Raw genomic sequence first — 18,614 nt, forward strand, 5'->3', positions numbered from 1 at the left:
GACCAAAGGCGGGGGGGGGGGGGGGGGGAGGGAGGGAGGGAGAGAGAGAGAGAGAGAGAGAGAGAGAAGGAAACAGAAGGATAAACACAAATGCTGGTGACATCAACTTGGTGTGTGGGGATGCTTGTATAACTAGGCAAAGGGGAAGGAAGATTGCTCTTTTTCACACACAGTGTTTATATATTATATATATGATACAGGGCAAATAAAACTGTTGCTGAGAACATCCTTGATGTGTGTTAAGAGAATAAAGGGAAAAGAAATGGTAGGAAGAGTGCCTCAAGGCAAAATAGTGGAATGACTTGTGTGATGCTAAGCCGAAAATCTCACCAGATCTGCCTCCATCTGCGCTTCTCCTTATACGACTGCTCTTATAAAACAGAAGCGATACATCCTTTTATTTATAAAAGTTATAAAATTAAAAAAACTTATTTTGTTAGGTGTAAGGACGGGAAGGAAAATAGCAAGAGAGAAATGAATTCATTCCTGGAAACAAAATCCAAAGTTTGATCAGCAAATGCTTGTATCAGTCTGCAAAACAGTCTGCTATTTATCAGATATACAGTATATAAGGTTTAAAATCAAGATTTAACTTTTTTAAAAAAAATCCTTGCTCTTTTAGTGATCCTTTCAACCTTGACAGCCACTCAGCATTATTTGTTAACGTATTAATTGCTCTTAAACCTTTGCTTGTTTTTTAATGGGCAGCACTCACAAGATTTGGAATATAGCACCAACACATTGTTCCGTGTTCTCAGGAGCTTCTTGAAGTCCTTCTGATCACTAATTTTCTCTATCAATGGGGACATCTTTGCTGATAATAGGCAGGCTGGAAAGATGGTCTGCAATGGAAAGACAAAGAGAAAAACAAACAGGCACATTACTATTACGACACAACCTGTTTGCATGACAGGGCGCAGCAGAGCCAAAGGGGGCTGAATACAAAACAGGTAGCAATAAAACATTTGGGGGTGCTACGGCCCGTCAGCCCCCGACTTGAGTGTCCGGACAAGTAGCTCCTCCCCAGGATCTATAACCAGTGGAAGAACAAAGTGGCAGTAACTTTTCCTGCCAACTACCCATGGCACTCTTGCACACTCCTAGGGTGGATCTACACACAGGAAAAAAATGCTATAAATAAGCCAGAAATTAAATCATTATAACAAAAGGGGAGAACTATGTAAGATCACATAGAAAAGTTTTCTGTTCTACAGCACCATCTGGTGTTGCATGTTTATAACACATTCAAAACACTGTTTTTTGACTAATGTAGCTGAGTCCCTATTTAACCATGGTTTGGTATAGCATCACATGTGAACTGGCCCACTGGTTCTTAGTCCACAACCTGATGCATGCCTTCCCAGACACAAAGACCTACCTGAAGCCTAAAAAATGCAGCTATGAGACAAATGTATCCCTAAACAGGTAAGCAAGTGAAAGACCCACTGTAGGGTAATGATGGGGAAGAAAGCCATGCCCAAATTGCAAACCACTATGAGTCATGACTAGAAAGCTATCTCATAGCAAGGCAGAACACTGGTTGACCTTGCTCAGTTTAGTCTACACAGACTGGCAAAGGCTCTCCAGGGTTTCAGACAGGGGACAATCCCAGTCCTACCTTGATACAAAACATGTACTCTCCCAATGACCTATGTCCCTTCCTCTGCTTGATGCAGCAAGCAATCCTGGGACACCAACGGAAACGGACTCCAAAGAGGTCATGGAGAAACTAAAAGGGTTTACAGTGGGGGTACAACAATCCCTCACACCATCCAGCAAGGCCGTGGCATTGGTTTCCATTAGAACAGCATGGTAAATATACATTAGACACAATTAAGAGGCCTAATGTGGGCACTCAAAACAGGTTCCTATCAACCATTAGGAAACCCAACAGAAACAACACTATCCATGGCAGCAGCTTCTACACATTCCTGGAACAGGTATCACTGACCAAAAATAGACATCGCCTGTATTCATCTTCTTCTGAATGAAAGGGTTAGTGAAGAAGGGTATGCAGTAGCAAAGAAGGATTTTTCAGTGATCAATATGAATGCTCAAAAATCCCACTTTATTTTCATGGCAATCAACATTGCTGTTGGAGGCTATAAGGGATATTGCAATTATTGCATTGTCTGCCTCCCACTGTCTGTAGGCAGGCTGTTATTGAGTCTAACTCTTGAACAAGAGACATACATTCTAGCCCTGTAGTCTATTAAAACACTGTGTCTCTCCTCCTGCCTCTTCACTTCCCCATTCAATGCTATTACTTAGTGAAAACCTCACCCTCCCCAACTATGTGTTTTAATATCCGCTGCACCGGTTTGGAGCTATGAAGAGTGAAAAACTGAAGAAAGTTTGAATTCAAACACCTCACACAAAGGGGTGATCAAATAAGACAAACAGTAAATGTGTAACTTGCACCCCTGCATGCACTGATATGATGATAATACACCAGGGATGCTGAACTGAGGGCAGCATTCCCTGTGAATTACCCCTCAGGGGTCACATACCAGGAGCGGAGTTTGTAGTGGCCAGGGATAAAAGTGGGCAGGGCAACCCCTTTTCTCCCCAATATCCCTCTTCCCTCTCTCTCTCTCTCCGTCCCTCCCTCCCTGCTCTCCATTCTGCTATCCCGAGTAAAGTTGTCCCTAACTACATGTGACAGTAATTTCTCATTACATACAACCCACTCAGACAGAATATATGAGACCTGCTGCGCTGCCTAACCCCCTTTGCCGTTCATGTGATTTCTCAGGGGAAGTGTGCATTTTCAGAGGCCAGAAAGATGTGCTGCAGCGCACTCATTTCTTTAAAGTGTGATTACAGGAACAGTTCTGAGAATTAACATGCCGTGTCTGTAATTAATGCTTGTTCCCTTCTTATAGCTATGAGGGGCGTGTCCAGTATTACTTTCTGCCTGCTGAGTATAAAAGCTGGAGTTACTCACTTTAAAATGCAGTGCTTGCCTGCTCAAAGCTTCCAATACACTGCAGTATGTCATGTGTCTCTGGAGAGTAAATAGCACACTGTGTAAATTAGGATTTTAATACAATCAAATGGATTTTAACCAAGTCTCACCATCACCAGATTCTGTAGCAAAATCCGGTGGCCTTATTAAAAGAGATGTGTATAGAGGTAGCTTGGAATCACCGTATTCCTCCCCAAAATGGAAATGAGGCAGTAGGCTAGAGTTTTGCTGCAGCATCATACACTCCCTGGGGGAAACACAATCTTAGAAGTGATGGAGGCACTACATGCCTCCACACACTTGTGTCTTCTGTGTCACTTCTGTTGTATGACATATTAATTCCTGTCAAAGTGTATAAAACGTGAATTTATATCCCAAAATGCCTTATGTTATGCCCCAAAATGATTCATGCAGCAACAGAGAATTTCCTCAGTTTCTACTCCAAACCATAGACACAGGTGCCATGCCATTTCCCTTGTATGGCGGGCCTCCAAGTATCCCACTGGCACTTGCTGAATAAATCACCGCCATTTACTCTGTATTAAGATTAATGTTTTACCCTGTTGAGGCCACCAGAACCTAAATGTTCACTGAAAGTGTTCTGTGCTGACAGGTGGAATATGGAAATCTGCATATTCATGCTTAGGCCTCTGCATCAGATATTCAGCAGGTGATCGAGGGCATCCCAAGCACTCGTCACCTTGAGATAAGCACTGTGGACTACATGACATTTGCAAGTTGATAAGAGTTAAAAAGTCGGATAATGCAATTCTCTTTTCAGAAGCAGCTCCGTGCATTAATTCAGACATCAGGCCACACTTCTCTAAGCAAGACTTCCTCTATAAACAGCTGCTAGGAATTGTCATTAACTCACTTGGGACTCCCTGTGCAGTTGTAACGTCTCTCTTACATGGACCAGGAACAGGAAGCATAATCTACTTAAATCTTTTCCCAGAGGTATAAGGGGATCCATCTTTATAACTCTGGAGTATGACAAGGGTGATGGGTGTTATTTTTGACCAATGCCTCTTTTTTTGGACACGCTTCTTCTGGGCCTTCATGAGCCCAAATGCTCTAATACTCCTCTTCTCCCCTTCCCACCCCTCATTCTTTAGTTTTTTTAATGTCAGTTAGTAGGGAGTGCCTGGTGCTGCCCAGGATATTATTATTTTTTTAGAAACCAAAATATATTGTGTTTTGTGAGCTTGGGCCACTCACTGAAAATACTGGGCAATTCAAAATGGCATCTTCATTCGAAGTGGAACCTGGTATCCAGACATTGATGAAGGCTGCTACCACAACCACAGGAACCCCGTGTGTGGCAATGGTATCTTAAGAGGTGGCCAAATCTGTGCCAAAAAAACCACTGACATCACACCAAAGTCAAATTTCAAGTGCACCATCTTGATTCAAAATGGCACCTGGCACCGAAACATCAGCTTAGGACCACCCACCCACCCACAACTCAGGAACCCTCATGCCAAGTTCAGCAAAACTATCTTGAGAGATGGCCAAGACTATGCCAAAAAAATGGCAGTCACCAAAATCATATTTTAGTCTGCCATCTTGATTCAAAATGGTAACCTTCACCTAAATGACAATGAGGAATGCCATCTCTACCTCAGGGACCCATGTGCCAGGTTTGGTGACAATATCTTGAGAGGCATCCAAACATACAGAGAACCCCCCCCCCCCCAAAAAAAAAGTAGACAGACAAAACCACTTTCCAAAATATATAGCATGCTGGTGAGGAGTGACCAGCACCACCCATGATTTTTTAGAAGCTAAAAGATATCATTTTCTATAAATGGACAGTGTAATCTGAGAGTACCACGGTAAGAATCAGGTTAAGTCATGCCAAAGTCATGTTTTAGTCTTCCATCCTGACTGAAAATGGTGCCTAGAATCTCAATGTTGACAAAGACCACAGCTCCCACCTTGGGAATCCTTGTGCTAAGTTCGGGGATGCCAATAAAACAAGCAGAGTCATGACAAAATCACATTTCAGTTTGCCATCTTGATTTAACATGGTGCCTGGCATCCAAATATCAATATAGACCCCATCTCACAAACTGTTCCAGGTAGGAACGTTTGTGTCTCCATATATAGCTTTTCTCCATGAAAAAGTATGAAGGTAAGAATCTAGTTCACTGTCAGCTTACATAACAAGTAAGCCTAGTTCCACCAAAAGCTCTCTGACCACTGGTATTGGCCAAGCAGGGCAATTTACTCCATACACTCTGTTTTTGATCACTTATAGTCATTACAAATGAGGGACCCAGGTGGCGCTGTGGTTAAATCACTGAGCCTAGGGCTTGCTGATCAGAAGGTCGGCGGTTCGAATCCCTGTGACGGGGTGAGCTCCCGTTGCTTGGTCCCAGCTCCTGCCAACCTAGCAGTTCGAAAGCACGTCAAAATGCAAGTAGATAAATAGGAACCGCTACAGCGGGAAGGTAAACGGCGTTTCCGTGTGCTGCTCTGGTTAACCAGAAGTGGCTTTGTCATGCTGGCCACATGACCTGGAAGCTATACGCCGGCTCCCTTGGCCAATAATGCGAGATGAGCGCGCAACCCCAGAGTCGGTCAAGACTGGACCTAATGGTCAGGGGTCCCTTTACCTTTTACTAGTCATTACAATACAGATCAACTGCTAGGATTGGCATCTGGAACTGTTAACCCTATGGCTGGAATATATACCGTATTTCTCCGTGTATAAACACCCCCGTGTATAAAACGACCCCTATTTTTAACCCCAAATTAAGAAAATGCACTATGCATTATCTGTGTATAAGACGACCCCTTTTTTTGAACTTCAAAAAATTAGGAAAAAATATAGTCTTATACACGGAAAAATACGGTACTTTTCACAGCCATTTACTTTCATTAAAAAACCCTGCAAATTCATATAACATTAAATCCAGGAATTTCAAGTAAGTTAGATACAATTTTACCGTTAAACTGAATAATGAGTATATTGTTTTTTGTCATTTTAAAAGACCCAGATAGAAAGAGGAAAGAGGAAAAAGGAAAAACCTCTGGCCAAATACATCAAGACTAGTATACTACCAAAGGAACACACTTTATGAATGTTGGGATACGACTCAAGGGATATATTCACACTACATTGTTTGCAAAAAAGACTTCACAGAAGGTGCTACAAGCCCATCTAGGCAATAAAAAAACCCCTCTATTCATTTGTTTTACACCCAAGGTCACAGAAACGGATGCACACATGGTGCGAGGTCAGGAAAGTTGACACACATTTCTGGAAAGGAAATCTGCCTGTTTCTCCTGTGAAGCTCCTAACAAGCAATATGAATCGGACACAACTACTAAAGCTTGCCATTCAACATGTGCAACACACATTCACACAACCTGTAAAATAAAAAATTACGGTAATTCTGTTGAAGACATCGACCTAATTGCAGCTTTGGAATCCAGTTTCTGAATTACTGTAGAACAGTGGTTTTAAAAGCATTATTACAGTTGTTAACATTTATTAGATAAACAGGATCACATCAAGCCAGAAATGATCTGATGTGGGTTCCAGCTGAAGTGGGCATCAATTATTCTTGTAGGTTTACAGGAGATAAAAGTGAACAAGTTGCTAAAAGGACTGCAGTGGCAGTAATGGCTTTCCTCCTGTCATCATGTGCATATGCACTGTTGCTGAGAGCTGCGCTGAGCGATGAAACATTTTCTGACTCTGCAGTCTTAGTCACTCAGCCCACTTCTGCAATGCCCCTGTGAAGGAACTCAGCAACATTTTGTGTATGAAATTGTTCACATCTAACACAATTTAGCTATTTTACTGTTGAATCAGAATGCAAGCCAGAAGTGTCGCTGGCACTACCTTGTTCTGTTTGCTTGGATAAGTTCCACGCCGTTTCCTTCTCCAATGGTAACAGAAGGCTTGCGGAAGTGCATACAATCATATTTCTTTTGGATCCTTGCTGATCCAAAAGTAGCCATCAGGCTCCTTGCCAATCCAAAGTAGCAATCAGGCTCATTTTGGATGCATTGCCCCACAATCAGTGGGGCAGCTACACATAGCTGCATTCAAATATCATACAAATAACAGTTTGTTTTTTCATCCAAACCAGAGTGCTCAAACACCTTAGTTCACAATGGGTATCAAACCATGGTTTGAAGCTGGTTTGCAAAATGCAGATTACGCTAACCATGGTTCACCGTTGTGTTAAAAATCACAAGCCATTGATAGACCACAGTTAAGATTATTACACCACCTTAAGAAACTGCTGCCCCATGGAGACAAGAGATGAAGTAGATTGATGAGCAGTTGTGAGAGGAACACACAACCAGGGTGTGCCTGCTGTACATAGGAAAGCTCAAACTATGGTGTGATTCTGGGTGGCACAAACCTTGGTTTTACACAATATCAGGACTGACATGGCAAAATAAGAAGGGACTTCAAAGCACTTTAAACTATGTGCCAGCCATACTTACTACAGTATCCCTAAACTCAAGAATCAAAACTCATTTATACCCAACGTGGAACTTATAATCAGATTCTGCAGTTACAAATTATTCACTTTGTAAAGGCCTGAGGGAACATAAGCTCTGGGATTCATGTACTATATTCAGATTGAATGACTCTGGGGTGTTGAAACCAATGTGCAAGAAATTACAAGACTACCACTTTTATCTAAAGTGTTTTTCTCTCTCTCCTCTTCTTCTTTCCCTGATCTTCAGAGCTGAATAATTATCAGTTTTTTTTAGATTTTCCATTTAGCCTTCAGGGCAATATTTATTAGTGAGATAGTCCCTCGAGTTCTTCCTTTAAATTTTCCAGCAATCTCTGTAAATTGTAGAATTGTTGCTCATGTAGGCATTGAGAGACCACTTGCCTGCATTCCAGATAAACATGAGAATTATTTGATGTTGGTTAAAAAGATGCAGGGCTTGTGTAAGGGTGCATTTTTCAAGTTTTATAAAGCTGCAAAACTGGCTTACACTTGACCAGGGCAGCAGTGTCTACACAAAATTCAGCTCCCTTTTACAAGCACCTGAAAAGCCCACCTTATGACATGACTATTGTAAATAATTTAACTTGATTTTCAACCATTCACAACCTGTTCTGGAGGTTTCACACAGTAACTGTGAGACTCAGAGAGCTGTTTCACTCACTGTAAAATGCTAGCCTGCCCAGCTGGTTACCCACACCAAGCTGGTGACTGTAACTTTCCACCATATGCAGGGTTGTAGCATTGTTGGGCTTAAGCTACAAGGCCTTGAACTCACATCACTATCTAGTCATTTAGCTAATTGGATGGTCTTGGGCAAATCACTCTGTCACAGCCACTTTGTTTTCTCCTTCTTTCAGATCATACTGGGCATTCAGCTAAATGCTGAACTCTGCAAAAAGTCAGAGCTAGAAACTGTTATAGAAAATTATATGGGGTGGGAAGCAGGACACCATTATTAATGAACAGAGAGGGGTGACCGAATTTGACAGCTGCAACTACCCAGAATCCTCCACTCCACTCCAGAGACCCTCACCCCTCCCGCTTGGACGCAACCCTGCCTTAAGGAAGGCTTAAGGATCAGCATATGCACACATTTCCACATGACTAGCAACTTGGGAGCCATAATTCCTCATCAATGATGCCAGACTGCTAGCCATCTCATTCACAATGGAAGACTCCTCTGAACAAAAGACAGTGATCAACTCTTATGAAAATGTTAATTTATCTTTGTGTTTAGGAATTCACACCTGGGAGGGGTGAGAGGAGGACTAGGAGAGGTGTCAAAAGTGCTCAGATTTCTACCTTGAACCCTCCTTTTTGTGAGGTATTGATTACATAGCTGTGATGTAGGAATTATGTATTGGGGGTGTTTCTTAGTGATGGGAAAACTGATAAAAGTGGAGATTCTCTTTTGTTCTGGGTTCCTTCCTTGTTCTCCTGCGTGAGGGGAAGGACCCTGCTGCAACAGCAAAAATAAAGGCTTTGCTTCTCAAAATTCTCTGGTTGGCCTCTGTTACATTCTCTGACCGATGAAGAACCCAATAAGGCTCTTGTGTACCCCATAAGGGAATAAGAGCAGATTTTTGCTTATAACAAAACCAAAGGGTGGCACCCTCCATTACTTAGAGATGTATGTGTTTTTGGAGTTGCTCTGATCACAAGAAGGTATTGCCACGACATTTTTCTTGGTTCCCCAATTACACAATACACTGCTTAACATGAGCAGGCTATGGTCACGTGTCAACAAAGTGGGAAATAAGTAGCCAGTTACAAATCATAGCACAGAAACATTCTGCTCCCTATTGCTGCAACCATCTTGAGCAGGCATAGGCAACCTTGACTCCCCAGATGTTTTGGAACTACAACTCCCATGATCCCTGACCACTGGCCCTGTTAGCTAGGGATCATGGGAGTTGTAGTTCCAAAACATCTGGAGAGCCAAGGTTGCCTATGCCTGATCTTGAACCTATTGCCTTGCGGTTTTCCAGCTAGGAACAGACCAGGTGTTCCAAATGACCCACAGCCCTCAGATTCCCTGTACAGCTCACTCTCAGCTAGTGATTTTGTCTCATCCGCTTCACTGATAATGTGTGTAAAAATCAGCTTGACCCAACTTGGGCCCTGATGGGGTTTTGCATGCTAAGTCAAGCTCCTGACCCATAGATTGTAAACTATACACAGAGACAGAAAGCAATTATGCTACTAGAACAGAATTCTCTGGTGAGCCACACTAAGCACATGAAGTGCAAGATGTTTGTAACCTTGTTGGCCCTGCAGACTGACACACATTTTAAGATGTAGCAAGCTTTCCTGAAGCAGAAGAGTTTTCCTTCAGGCCCTCTAGACACCAGTACTTTACAGTAATAAAATGTGAAAGCTTAACTCTGTATGCAGATGTAACATTTCTGCAGCAGTGAGAGACACTGCCCTGGAAACACTACTGGGGGTACAAGACAACCCCATTTTGACAGCTAAGTATTGCTTCTGCTTTACCATCAATGCCACAGAGTAAGCTCAATAATAAAGTCTCTCTCATCCGTGTAGTAAACCAACTTGCTGCGTATCTGCAAGTTCAAATCTTGTTTTGGGTTCTCAGCTACCAGCATTCCATGCTCTTGACTGGAATGACTACCCAGGATCTTAGTCAGAGATCACCTGCTACCTGGTGCCAAGGAGTGGGCTAGGCTAGAGACACTTCTGCACATGAAGCCTGTGTTCCACCTTTGAGCTACAGCCCCTCCCTTCAGTTTCACATAAACTCAATTAACATGCAGCTCCTTGAACACTGTCAGAAGAGAAGGGTTTACCCTCCACATCCCACTCATTCTCGATAAAGTAGTATTTGCAAGTTGACTTGTTTTTTTCCTTCCTCCCACACAAGTTTTTCTTTTTTCTATTCAGTACCCACACTTTTAAAATGCAATTGTTGGCAAACCAAAAATTCTCCATGCCAAGGCAATCTTGGCACCATTTTAAAGCTCAAAGCACAGATTTGGGACAATCTAAATCATTATGTTAATATGTTAAAAAAAAAGCTAGTATACATTTTAAAATACCTGAATGACCGGAGCACCTAAATCATATTTTCAGTCAAAGTTATTTGCCTTGGTCATATAAGTTCTAAGGTTAATACATCAGATACACTCATTTTAGATTAGAATACTGTGAGATGCAAGTTGCTTCTGGAGAGAAGTAGCATACTTGGGAACAGATGCAGTTACAGTGGTAGCTCCGTTTACAAACACAATTGGTTCCGGAAGTCTGTACTTAACCTGAAGCACACTTAACCTGAAGCGAACTTTCCCATTGAAAGTAATGGAAAGTGGATTAATCCGTTCCAGACAGGTCCGGGGAGTACTTAAACTTCCGGAAGTCTGTACTTAACCTGAAGCACACTTAACCTGAAGCGAACTTTCCCATTGAAAGTAATGGAAAGTGGATTAATCCATTCCAGACGGTCTGTGGAGTACTTAAACTGAAGCGTACCTAACCTGAAGCGAACTTTCCCATTGAAAGTAATGGAAAGTGGATTAATCCGTTCCAGACAGGTCCGGGGAGTACTTAAACTGAAAATACTCAAACCGAGGCATACTTAAACCAAGGTATGACTGTATCTGTGGCTTACCTATTCAATGTCACTTCCCTGAATAACAAACAGAATAGGCTGAATAGAGAGAGGGAGGCAATAATGTTTCCTTGAGAAGACTGTGCAGAGCAAAATAGTGCCACCACCAACTGCTAACTCATTTTGATGGAAGTGCTGAAGGTAGCGACCACAGACAAGGAGAACAAAAGAGGAGGGAGAATGTACAAAATGGCATAAGCCACTTACAGTATAGGCCATTGAGAAAGCCCCATAAACCACCAGCAAAAAGGCACTCAAAAGACATAAGCATAGTAGCACCCCATTCCTTTGATCAATCAACTTCAAATTGCATCTCACACTGGGTGACATAACAGAACCCCACCTGTACATTTTTGTACATGCTTCAATGGATGTCACATGCAACAAAGCACCACAGTCTAAGACAGATTCTCAAAAGTGAGCAACAGAAGTATCCCCAAACCAAGCATGTTTAATTTAAATCTTCACACAAATAACTACCTACAGCTCTGCCATTGTAGGCTTACCTAAAGCAGTGTCTCCCCAAATCAAGATAGAGAAGGACAGAAAACACACTAGGATTTGATGGCATGCTTTTCTGCCCTTTTGCTTATCATGCAAACTACTCCTGACCTTGTGCAATAATTGCTTCCTTTCCCATCACAAAAGCTCCCTTCCATTGCTATTTACATTCTGAGCTGCAATCACCTTGATCACTCAACCATCAGTAAGAAATGTCTCCCGAGACATAAAGCGATTAGTAGAACAAGCCCCAGTTTTTGTTCATGATTAATAGCTAACACTGTCTAAGAATTCTCCAGACAAAATCACCCATGGAGAAATGGGAGAAGCGCCATGACCCCCGCCCTAGGAGATGCATACATTGAAAGGATGAAACTTCTAAATATGGGGATCTATCATTTTATTCTAAAATCTCCTGATTAAGCCAAAAATTATTGTGTTTTAGACAGCTTTATTGCACCATTCTTCTGACTTCAGGGTGACCATGTGTTATCCTCACTGCTAGGTAGAAACTTTTTCTACGGTCTATTCAGGCAACCCTCCAAACCACGGTTTAGAGCAGGCATGTCCAACCGGTCTATCACAATCTACTGGTCAATTGCTGGGCATCTCCAGGCGATCACGTGTTCCTGGTTGATCTACCCGGAAAAAAGTTTAAAAAGAAAAGAAAAGCTTGACAACTTTGGTGAAGCCTCCCACGCAAAAAAGCTCAACAATTTTGGTCAATTTATAGTGGGAGTAGATTGCAGTCTCATGTAAGTTGGATATGCCTGGTTTAGAGGATTGAAAATGAGCCATATATTCACACTGCCTTCACATTCATTGCTTCTCTCTCAGTTTTCCACCACAGTTTGAAGTGGGTTTCTGATTTTAGGTTTACAAGCATTAACCACACTTGGCTTATTTGGACATCACAGCAAGCTATGTTCAGTGCTGAACCAAAAACTGAGAGGCAAGCCTCACACAAGAGGAGAATAGCCAAGTACAATTTACAGACCTACACATTATAGTTTGGATAACTGCTTGGCTAATAATAATATTTTGCTACTTACACCCTGCACATCTGACTGGGTTGACCCAGACACTCTGAGCAGCTTCCAATGGAATATAAAAAACACAGTAAAACATCAAACATTAAAAACTTTCCGATACAGGACTGCCTTCAGATGTCTTCGGAAAGTTGTATAACTGCTTATCTCTTCGACATCTGATGGGAAGGTGTTCCACTCACTGGCCCAGTTTCACTCAGTGTGTCTCATAGCTGAATGAAACTCCTCAGTCCAAAACCCTAATCCATAGTACTACTATGACCTCACTAGTGAATGTTTTGCCACTCCCTCCAGGGAGTGGAACTGTAGCTCCTGAGGGCACCCACTTAAAGGTTAGATGACTCCCATCATCCCCTACCATTGACCATACTAGCTGGGGCTGGTGGCAACTGCAGTCCAACAGCAACTGTAGGACCACAGAGACATCACTAATGTAGAGAGTTGACAAGTATTTATTGAACACTAATGATAAAACATGAATGTGGGTGAAATGAAAGAGACTGAGAACAAACGAAAAAACTCAAAGCATGCAGAGGTCCTGCTCCTAACCATGGAAAGTTCTGAAACACACCATGAAGGCCAACTTAGCTACCAGCTTTTTATAGGAAGGTGGAGATTCTCAGGATTCTCTTTAACCGAGACGTCCAGATTCTGTGTTGTCTATTGTGATCAAAAGGCATGTACATTTTGAGACTCCATGTCTACCAGGTATGTTACATCAAACAGCACACTTCAAATAAGAATCTCAGCTTTTTATCTTGTAAAGATGATATCTAGCTTTGATATAACTCAGTTTTTGCTAAGTTTCACTGTAGAACTCTGTGTTAGTCAAAATCTCTTAGTACTGAAAAAAGCCCTCCCTAAAAAAGTCCATTCCTTTATTGGGTCTCATCTCAAGGCAGTTCACCTCATTATTAAAGCACACAATACAAAATTACAATTAAAAATAGTCAATTCTAAAATGGAAACAATCTCGTGCAAACATGGAGCCAAAATTTGCAGCGCTAAAACTGATTGGAAAATCCTGTTGGAACAAAAATGCATTGCATATTTGTCTAAAGTCAACCAAGGTTGGGTATTTGGGATAGCCAAAACTTGGACTGCTACAGAAAATATTATGGGTCAACATTTGATGAAAAAGAAGTTTTAGGTTGGTAAAGAACAATAAATTAGGAGTCATTTACCCTGCTCATTATACTGGTTGCCATTATACTAAACGAACCAGTTAAGTTATTGGCTTCTTGTTTTCTGTGAGGCACCCTTGCATGGTCTGCCAACAATTAAAGATACAAATATCTTGTGAAAAGCCTCCATGTTCCTGACAAAGGCTACTTATCTCATTCTGGTCTTAGAAACATTAGCAAAAGAAAAAGCTATCCAGAGAGCATACATACCATATGCTTCTCAGTCATTTCTAAGTTTTCCCAGGGGTCATGGAATGGTTGCTAAGCAACTGCCCTTGGGGTCTCTTGTAGCTCTATCCTTACCATTCTGTCAGGGTTATGAAAAGAACCCCTTGGATGGTTGCATCCAATGCTCTGCAACTCCACTCATGCAACAAGGTTCCTCTCCTCCACCAACATGTTCCCAAAATCTGCTCCCAAGAGTCGCCCAACTTTCTAGAGGGTGTACAGAGGACTACTACAAGGTTGAGGAGGAAAGAGTTATGTTCTGCAAGTCTCTTCCGCTAGTAAAACAGGAACATTAGATACTGTCCTGAAATTTCATGACTACATAGTACAAGTTAAAAGTAACAGAGAAGCATATGGCATCTATGTTCTAAAGAGGCTAATCCCCGTCTCCTGCTGCCAGAATAAGATTGTAGACCCTGACAGAAAAAGAAAAGACATTTGATAGGGTCGCCCAGTGGTAGCAAGCTGGGCAACAAGAGGATGACACTACACAGCATAACAACAATCACTTTATTCAGATGTTACACCAAACCATGGTTTTATTTTTAATGACTGAACCGTGACTTGTGAGAAACTGGCAAACAAAGATACCAAACCACAGTTTGAAACTGGTTTGCAAACCACAAGTGAGCTGACTGCGGCTTGCTTTTTTGTTTATACTGACAAACCATTAACAAACCAGTGGTAGTCATTGCTCTGAACCAAACGGCAGCTGCTCCATGGAGACAGAAGTGAAGTTATGAAGTCATGTGCTGAGCAACTGGAAAACAAAACTACAAAAGTAGCTCTAACCACGGCTTGCCTTTCCTGTATTTTGGAGGTCAAATGACAGTGTGGATTCTTAGCTATGGTTAGCATAAACTATGTTTTGGCACAATATTTGAATGAAGCCAGTTTCTAGTGACCAGTTGAGTAGAATCAAACTATTTGGTTGATGGTGTACAGAAGCAGTAAGTCTAAGAGCTGTTTACTGCACTGTAGAGTAACACAAATGAAGTACAATTTACTTTACACACACGGAGAGAGAGAGAGAGAGAGAGAGAGAGAGAGAGAGAGACAAAAAGAGACAAAGAGAGCACCATGAATGCTAGCAAATAACTGATGCTGCAAATTATGTGAGAAGGGTACCTTACCCTTCTCAGGCTATTATACAATTTTTTTCTGATGCTTTGCTGGCAGAGGTGTGGGGACAAAGGTTCTTCTAAAACAGGCATGGCCAAACTTGGCTCTCCAGCTATTTTGGGACTACAACTCCCATCATTTCTAACAGGACCAGTGGTCAGGGATGAGGGGAATTGTAGTTCCAAAGCAGCTGGAGGGCCACGTTTGGCCATGCCTATTCTAAAATGTATGTGGTGGACCTGCACCCAGGTCCACATTTTGACTATTGGAAAAATAGCTAAAATTACTAACCAATCAACCAAAAAGGGCCCTAGAAGTAGCTCTGATAAGCTTGTTTATGGGTTAGGATGCAGAACTGCTAAATAAAAATCTGATAGGATACCTTTTGGTTGCAATACAAACAACCGTTGGTTGCTAACTTCTGGAATGACCCAAAAGGGTCTACTTTGTCCTGATACAGTACCGGTACTAAATACAGTGGTGCCTCGACTTACTAATTTAATCCGTTCCGAAGGCACCTTCGTAAGTCGAAAAATTCGTAAGTCGAAAAACGCCATTGGAAACGTGATTTCCCATAGGAATGCATTGAAAACAGAAAAATTTGTAAGTCGAAGTAACCCTATCGAAAAATTCGTAAGTTTAAAATCCCTATCTAAAACTGCCGTGTTTTTTTTCCGGATGTCGAGACATTCGTAAGCGCGCGACCATTACCCCCATTCGTAATTCGAAAAATTCGGTTGTTGAGTTGTTCGTAAGTCGAGGTACCACTGTAGCTGTAATTGAAAAACTCACATAAAAGTTACATGCAGAGCTAGAAGGAAAAACACAAAGGTGCATTACTGGCTGTATTACTTCTTATTACTTTTACATATAAATATGAAAACAGGAAGGTTCTTAAGGAGTTCGCTAATTTATAGAATTTGTAAATTCCAGTTCATATTAGACAGGCCCCATTCCAGGATAATTTTAAGCAGGCCTTAAAAACTCACCTCCATATTCTGGCCTAGTAATTTGGCCTCAGATGTAGGCCAATATTGTGGGTTGGGTTCTGGTGGCGGTACTTGCTATATTATGCTGGATTATTTTGGGGCTTGCTGATTTTAACAATGTTGATTAATTATACTATATTGAAATGATTATACTGTTTTAAATGTTTTACTGTATTTTCCAGTTCTATTTTGACTGTCAGACTGTAACCCACCATAGGAAGAATTACGTATTGAAAGGCAGCAAATGAGTGTATTAAATAAATTATGTGTGCAATGTGGAGGACAAACAGCAAAGATATTCTATTTAAAGTGGCATTTCCAGTAGTCACCCATTTGTAGCATAAGGATAATGTAACTACAGGGCCACTGAGTCACTGAATGGAGCTTACCCATGAATACACAGTAGTTAAATGCTGAAAGGGGTTTTTGGGGGGGGGTTTTTGTTTGTTTTTTAGGAAATGTGTCTAACCATAGTATCTGTCGCTACAAGTTCTTTCAAGGCTCTGGGTAGCCAATTAATTGTGCCGCATTGCCAATTTTAAAATGCTTTGTGAAGGAAAGCCAGCACAACTATTTACTAATTTACAAATTATTGTAATATGGTCAATTACCTGCGCTGACTAAATTTTCCTTCTCTCTATGTACAGTATGTGGAATTCAATTCCACATCAAACTCAACACAATATTATTTCATTAACACTCTGGTTAATATTTGTTCCAGATACCATTTGTAAAAAGAATATATTTGTATAATTTTAACAATTAGGGACAGTCAGAGGGGAAAAAGAGAGCGCGTCTGCCACATTATTATGTTAGAAATTAGTTTCCATGGAAGCCTAGAGCTACTCGATGAGCATATTAACACACTAATGGGAGTCAGTGATGGGAACAAATTACCCCTAATAATACTTAGCACATATACAGGAAGCAAAGTCTTCAAATCCAGCACCAATATTAACTAATTAACCCATATAACTCCCCTTCCAGGTTGATGAGAATTACCAATATTTAACAGGAAGAGTAATGAGCAGCCAAGTTAGCCACAAAAGCCAACTGGTTGCCATCTTGAGGAAGATTCATAATGGAGTGTTATCATGCAGTGGGCAGTGCCACAAGCCTATGCTGACTTTTGGGAAGGTTACAGCCACAACTACATCCAATCCTCTGCCTGCCTAACTAAAATGTATTTCTATACCTGGCTATTTTTCAAAATCCAGCACTGAAGAGCATAGAAGTAGTTGGTAGAGTCTGATAAAGGGGCACAAATGTATCCTGGAAGCGCAGAGTTCCACTTCCAGGTTACACACCATGAAAAGTAGTACCCAATTAAAAGAATGTGAGATTTCAAGCAATGTCCTGCATGGTTTGTCTAAATAACACACACGCACACACACACACCCTACGTGGCCAATGCGGTTGGAGCTTGTGTACTTGTGCTTCTGTTGCTCCAGAGTGAACAGGCTGCTATGTAGCTGGTCCATGTTTCTATCCAGGAGCAGAATAGCCTGGCAGCAACAAAAGTTCCAGGTCCATAGGGCAAAAATTAAAGCTACAAATCTATAACATTTATCTAGATATCTAGAGGTACTTCCAAGTAGACATGTATAGGATTGCACTGTAAGAGCCCTCCAGCAGTTCTTGGGAGTCAAAGATGTATGTGTGCATAGCTTTATTCAAGTCTCAAAGAACAGATTATAGTCCTGAAAGGAGGGGATCTGCAGGCCAAGAAGCAGTGGGAGGATATTATAGAAAGACAAAATATAACGTGTCAAGGGCTGTGCCAGACAAGAGAAGCAGATGCAGTGCACGCAGCAATGATTGTTCGGTTGCCTGTACTTCAACACGCACCAGTGATGCAACCACAGTGGTTAGACACTGAACTAATATGTTACAACCAAGATGAGACTTCCACGAATAAAACCCCCAAACACATTTATTGTGGCAAAAGCTTTTGCAGTGCTCTCATTTATGAAGAGTCTTGGCTTGCAGGCTTCTCAATCAAATCAGGAGCCTTGTGGCACCTTAAATGTTAACCATTCATTGTGGTGCCTCAGGAATTTGTAAGATCTATGAAGCCATATCTTTAGTTGGCAGACAGCATAACAGGGGTTGAAGACCATAACACAAGGGGGACCTTTTGTGTTATTTCTAAACCTAGTTAAAAGGTATATAAAATACTGATGACTGTACCCAGTAGCGATAATTACTGCTAATACAATCTTCCTAGGGCTGCTTGTTAATTTAACACATTGGGAGAGAAATACCTGCTCTTAATTAAGTGCTAAATTAATAGAATCAAACTTGCCAATATAGTCTAGTTCAATCATTTCAGCCTGAAGTCTCCCCAACAGGTAGAAGTCATGAAATTGGAGAAAACACACAAGGACATAAAACTAAGAACAGCTTTAAGAACAGCACTGCAATATTTTCTTTGTGTTGCTGGTGCATTTCAAGCAAGATG

At 41.4% G+C, this 18,614-nt stretch overlaps 1 protein-coding gene across 1 annotated transcript in view; it reads right to left on the reverse strand.

The window, feature by feature from the left end:
• PDIA5 (protein disulfide isomerase family A member 5) overlaps window positions 1-18,614 on the reverse strand; it is a 165,976-nt gene that overhangs the window by 133,286 nt on the left and 14,076 nt on the right. Inside the window, exon 2 of the mRNA XM_035129030.3 lies at window positions 716-842. Within this exon, the coding sequence (XP_034984921.3) occupies window positions 716-842 (127 nt within the window). The remainder of the gene's footprint in view (window positions 1-715; window positions 843-18,614) is intronic.

Source organism: Zootoca vivipara, chromosome 1, assembly GCF_965207765.1.
Source record: "Zootoca vivipara chromosome 1, rZooViv2.hap1.1, whole genome shotgun sequence".
Taxonomy (NCBI): domain Eukaryota; kingdom Metazoa; phylum Chordata; class Lepidosauria; order Squamata; family Lacertidae; genus Zootoca; species Zootoca vivipara.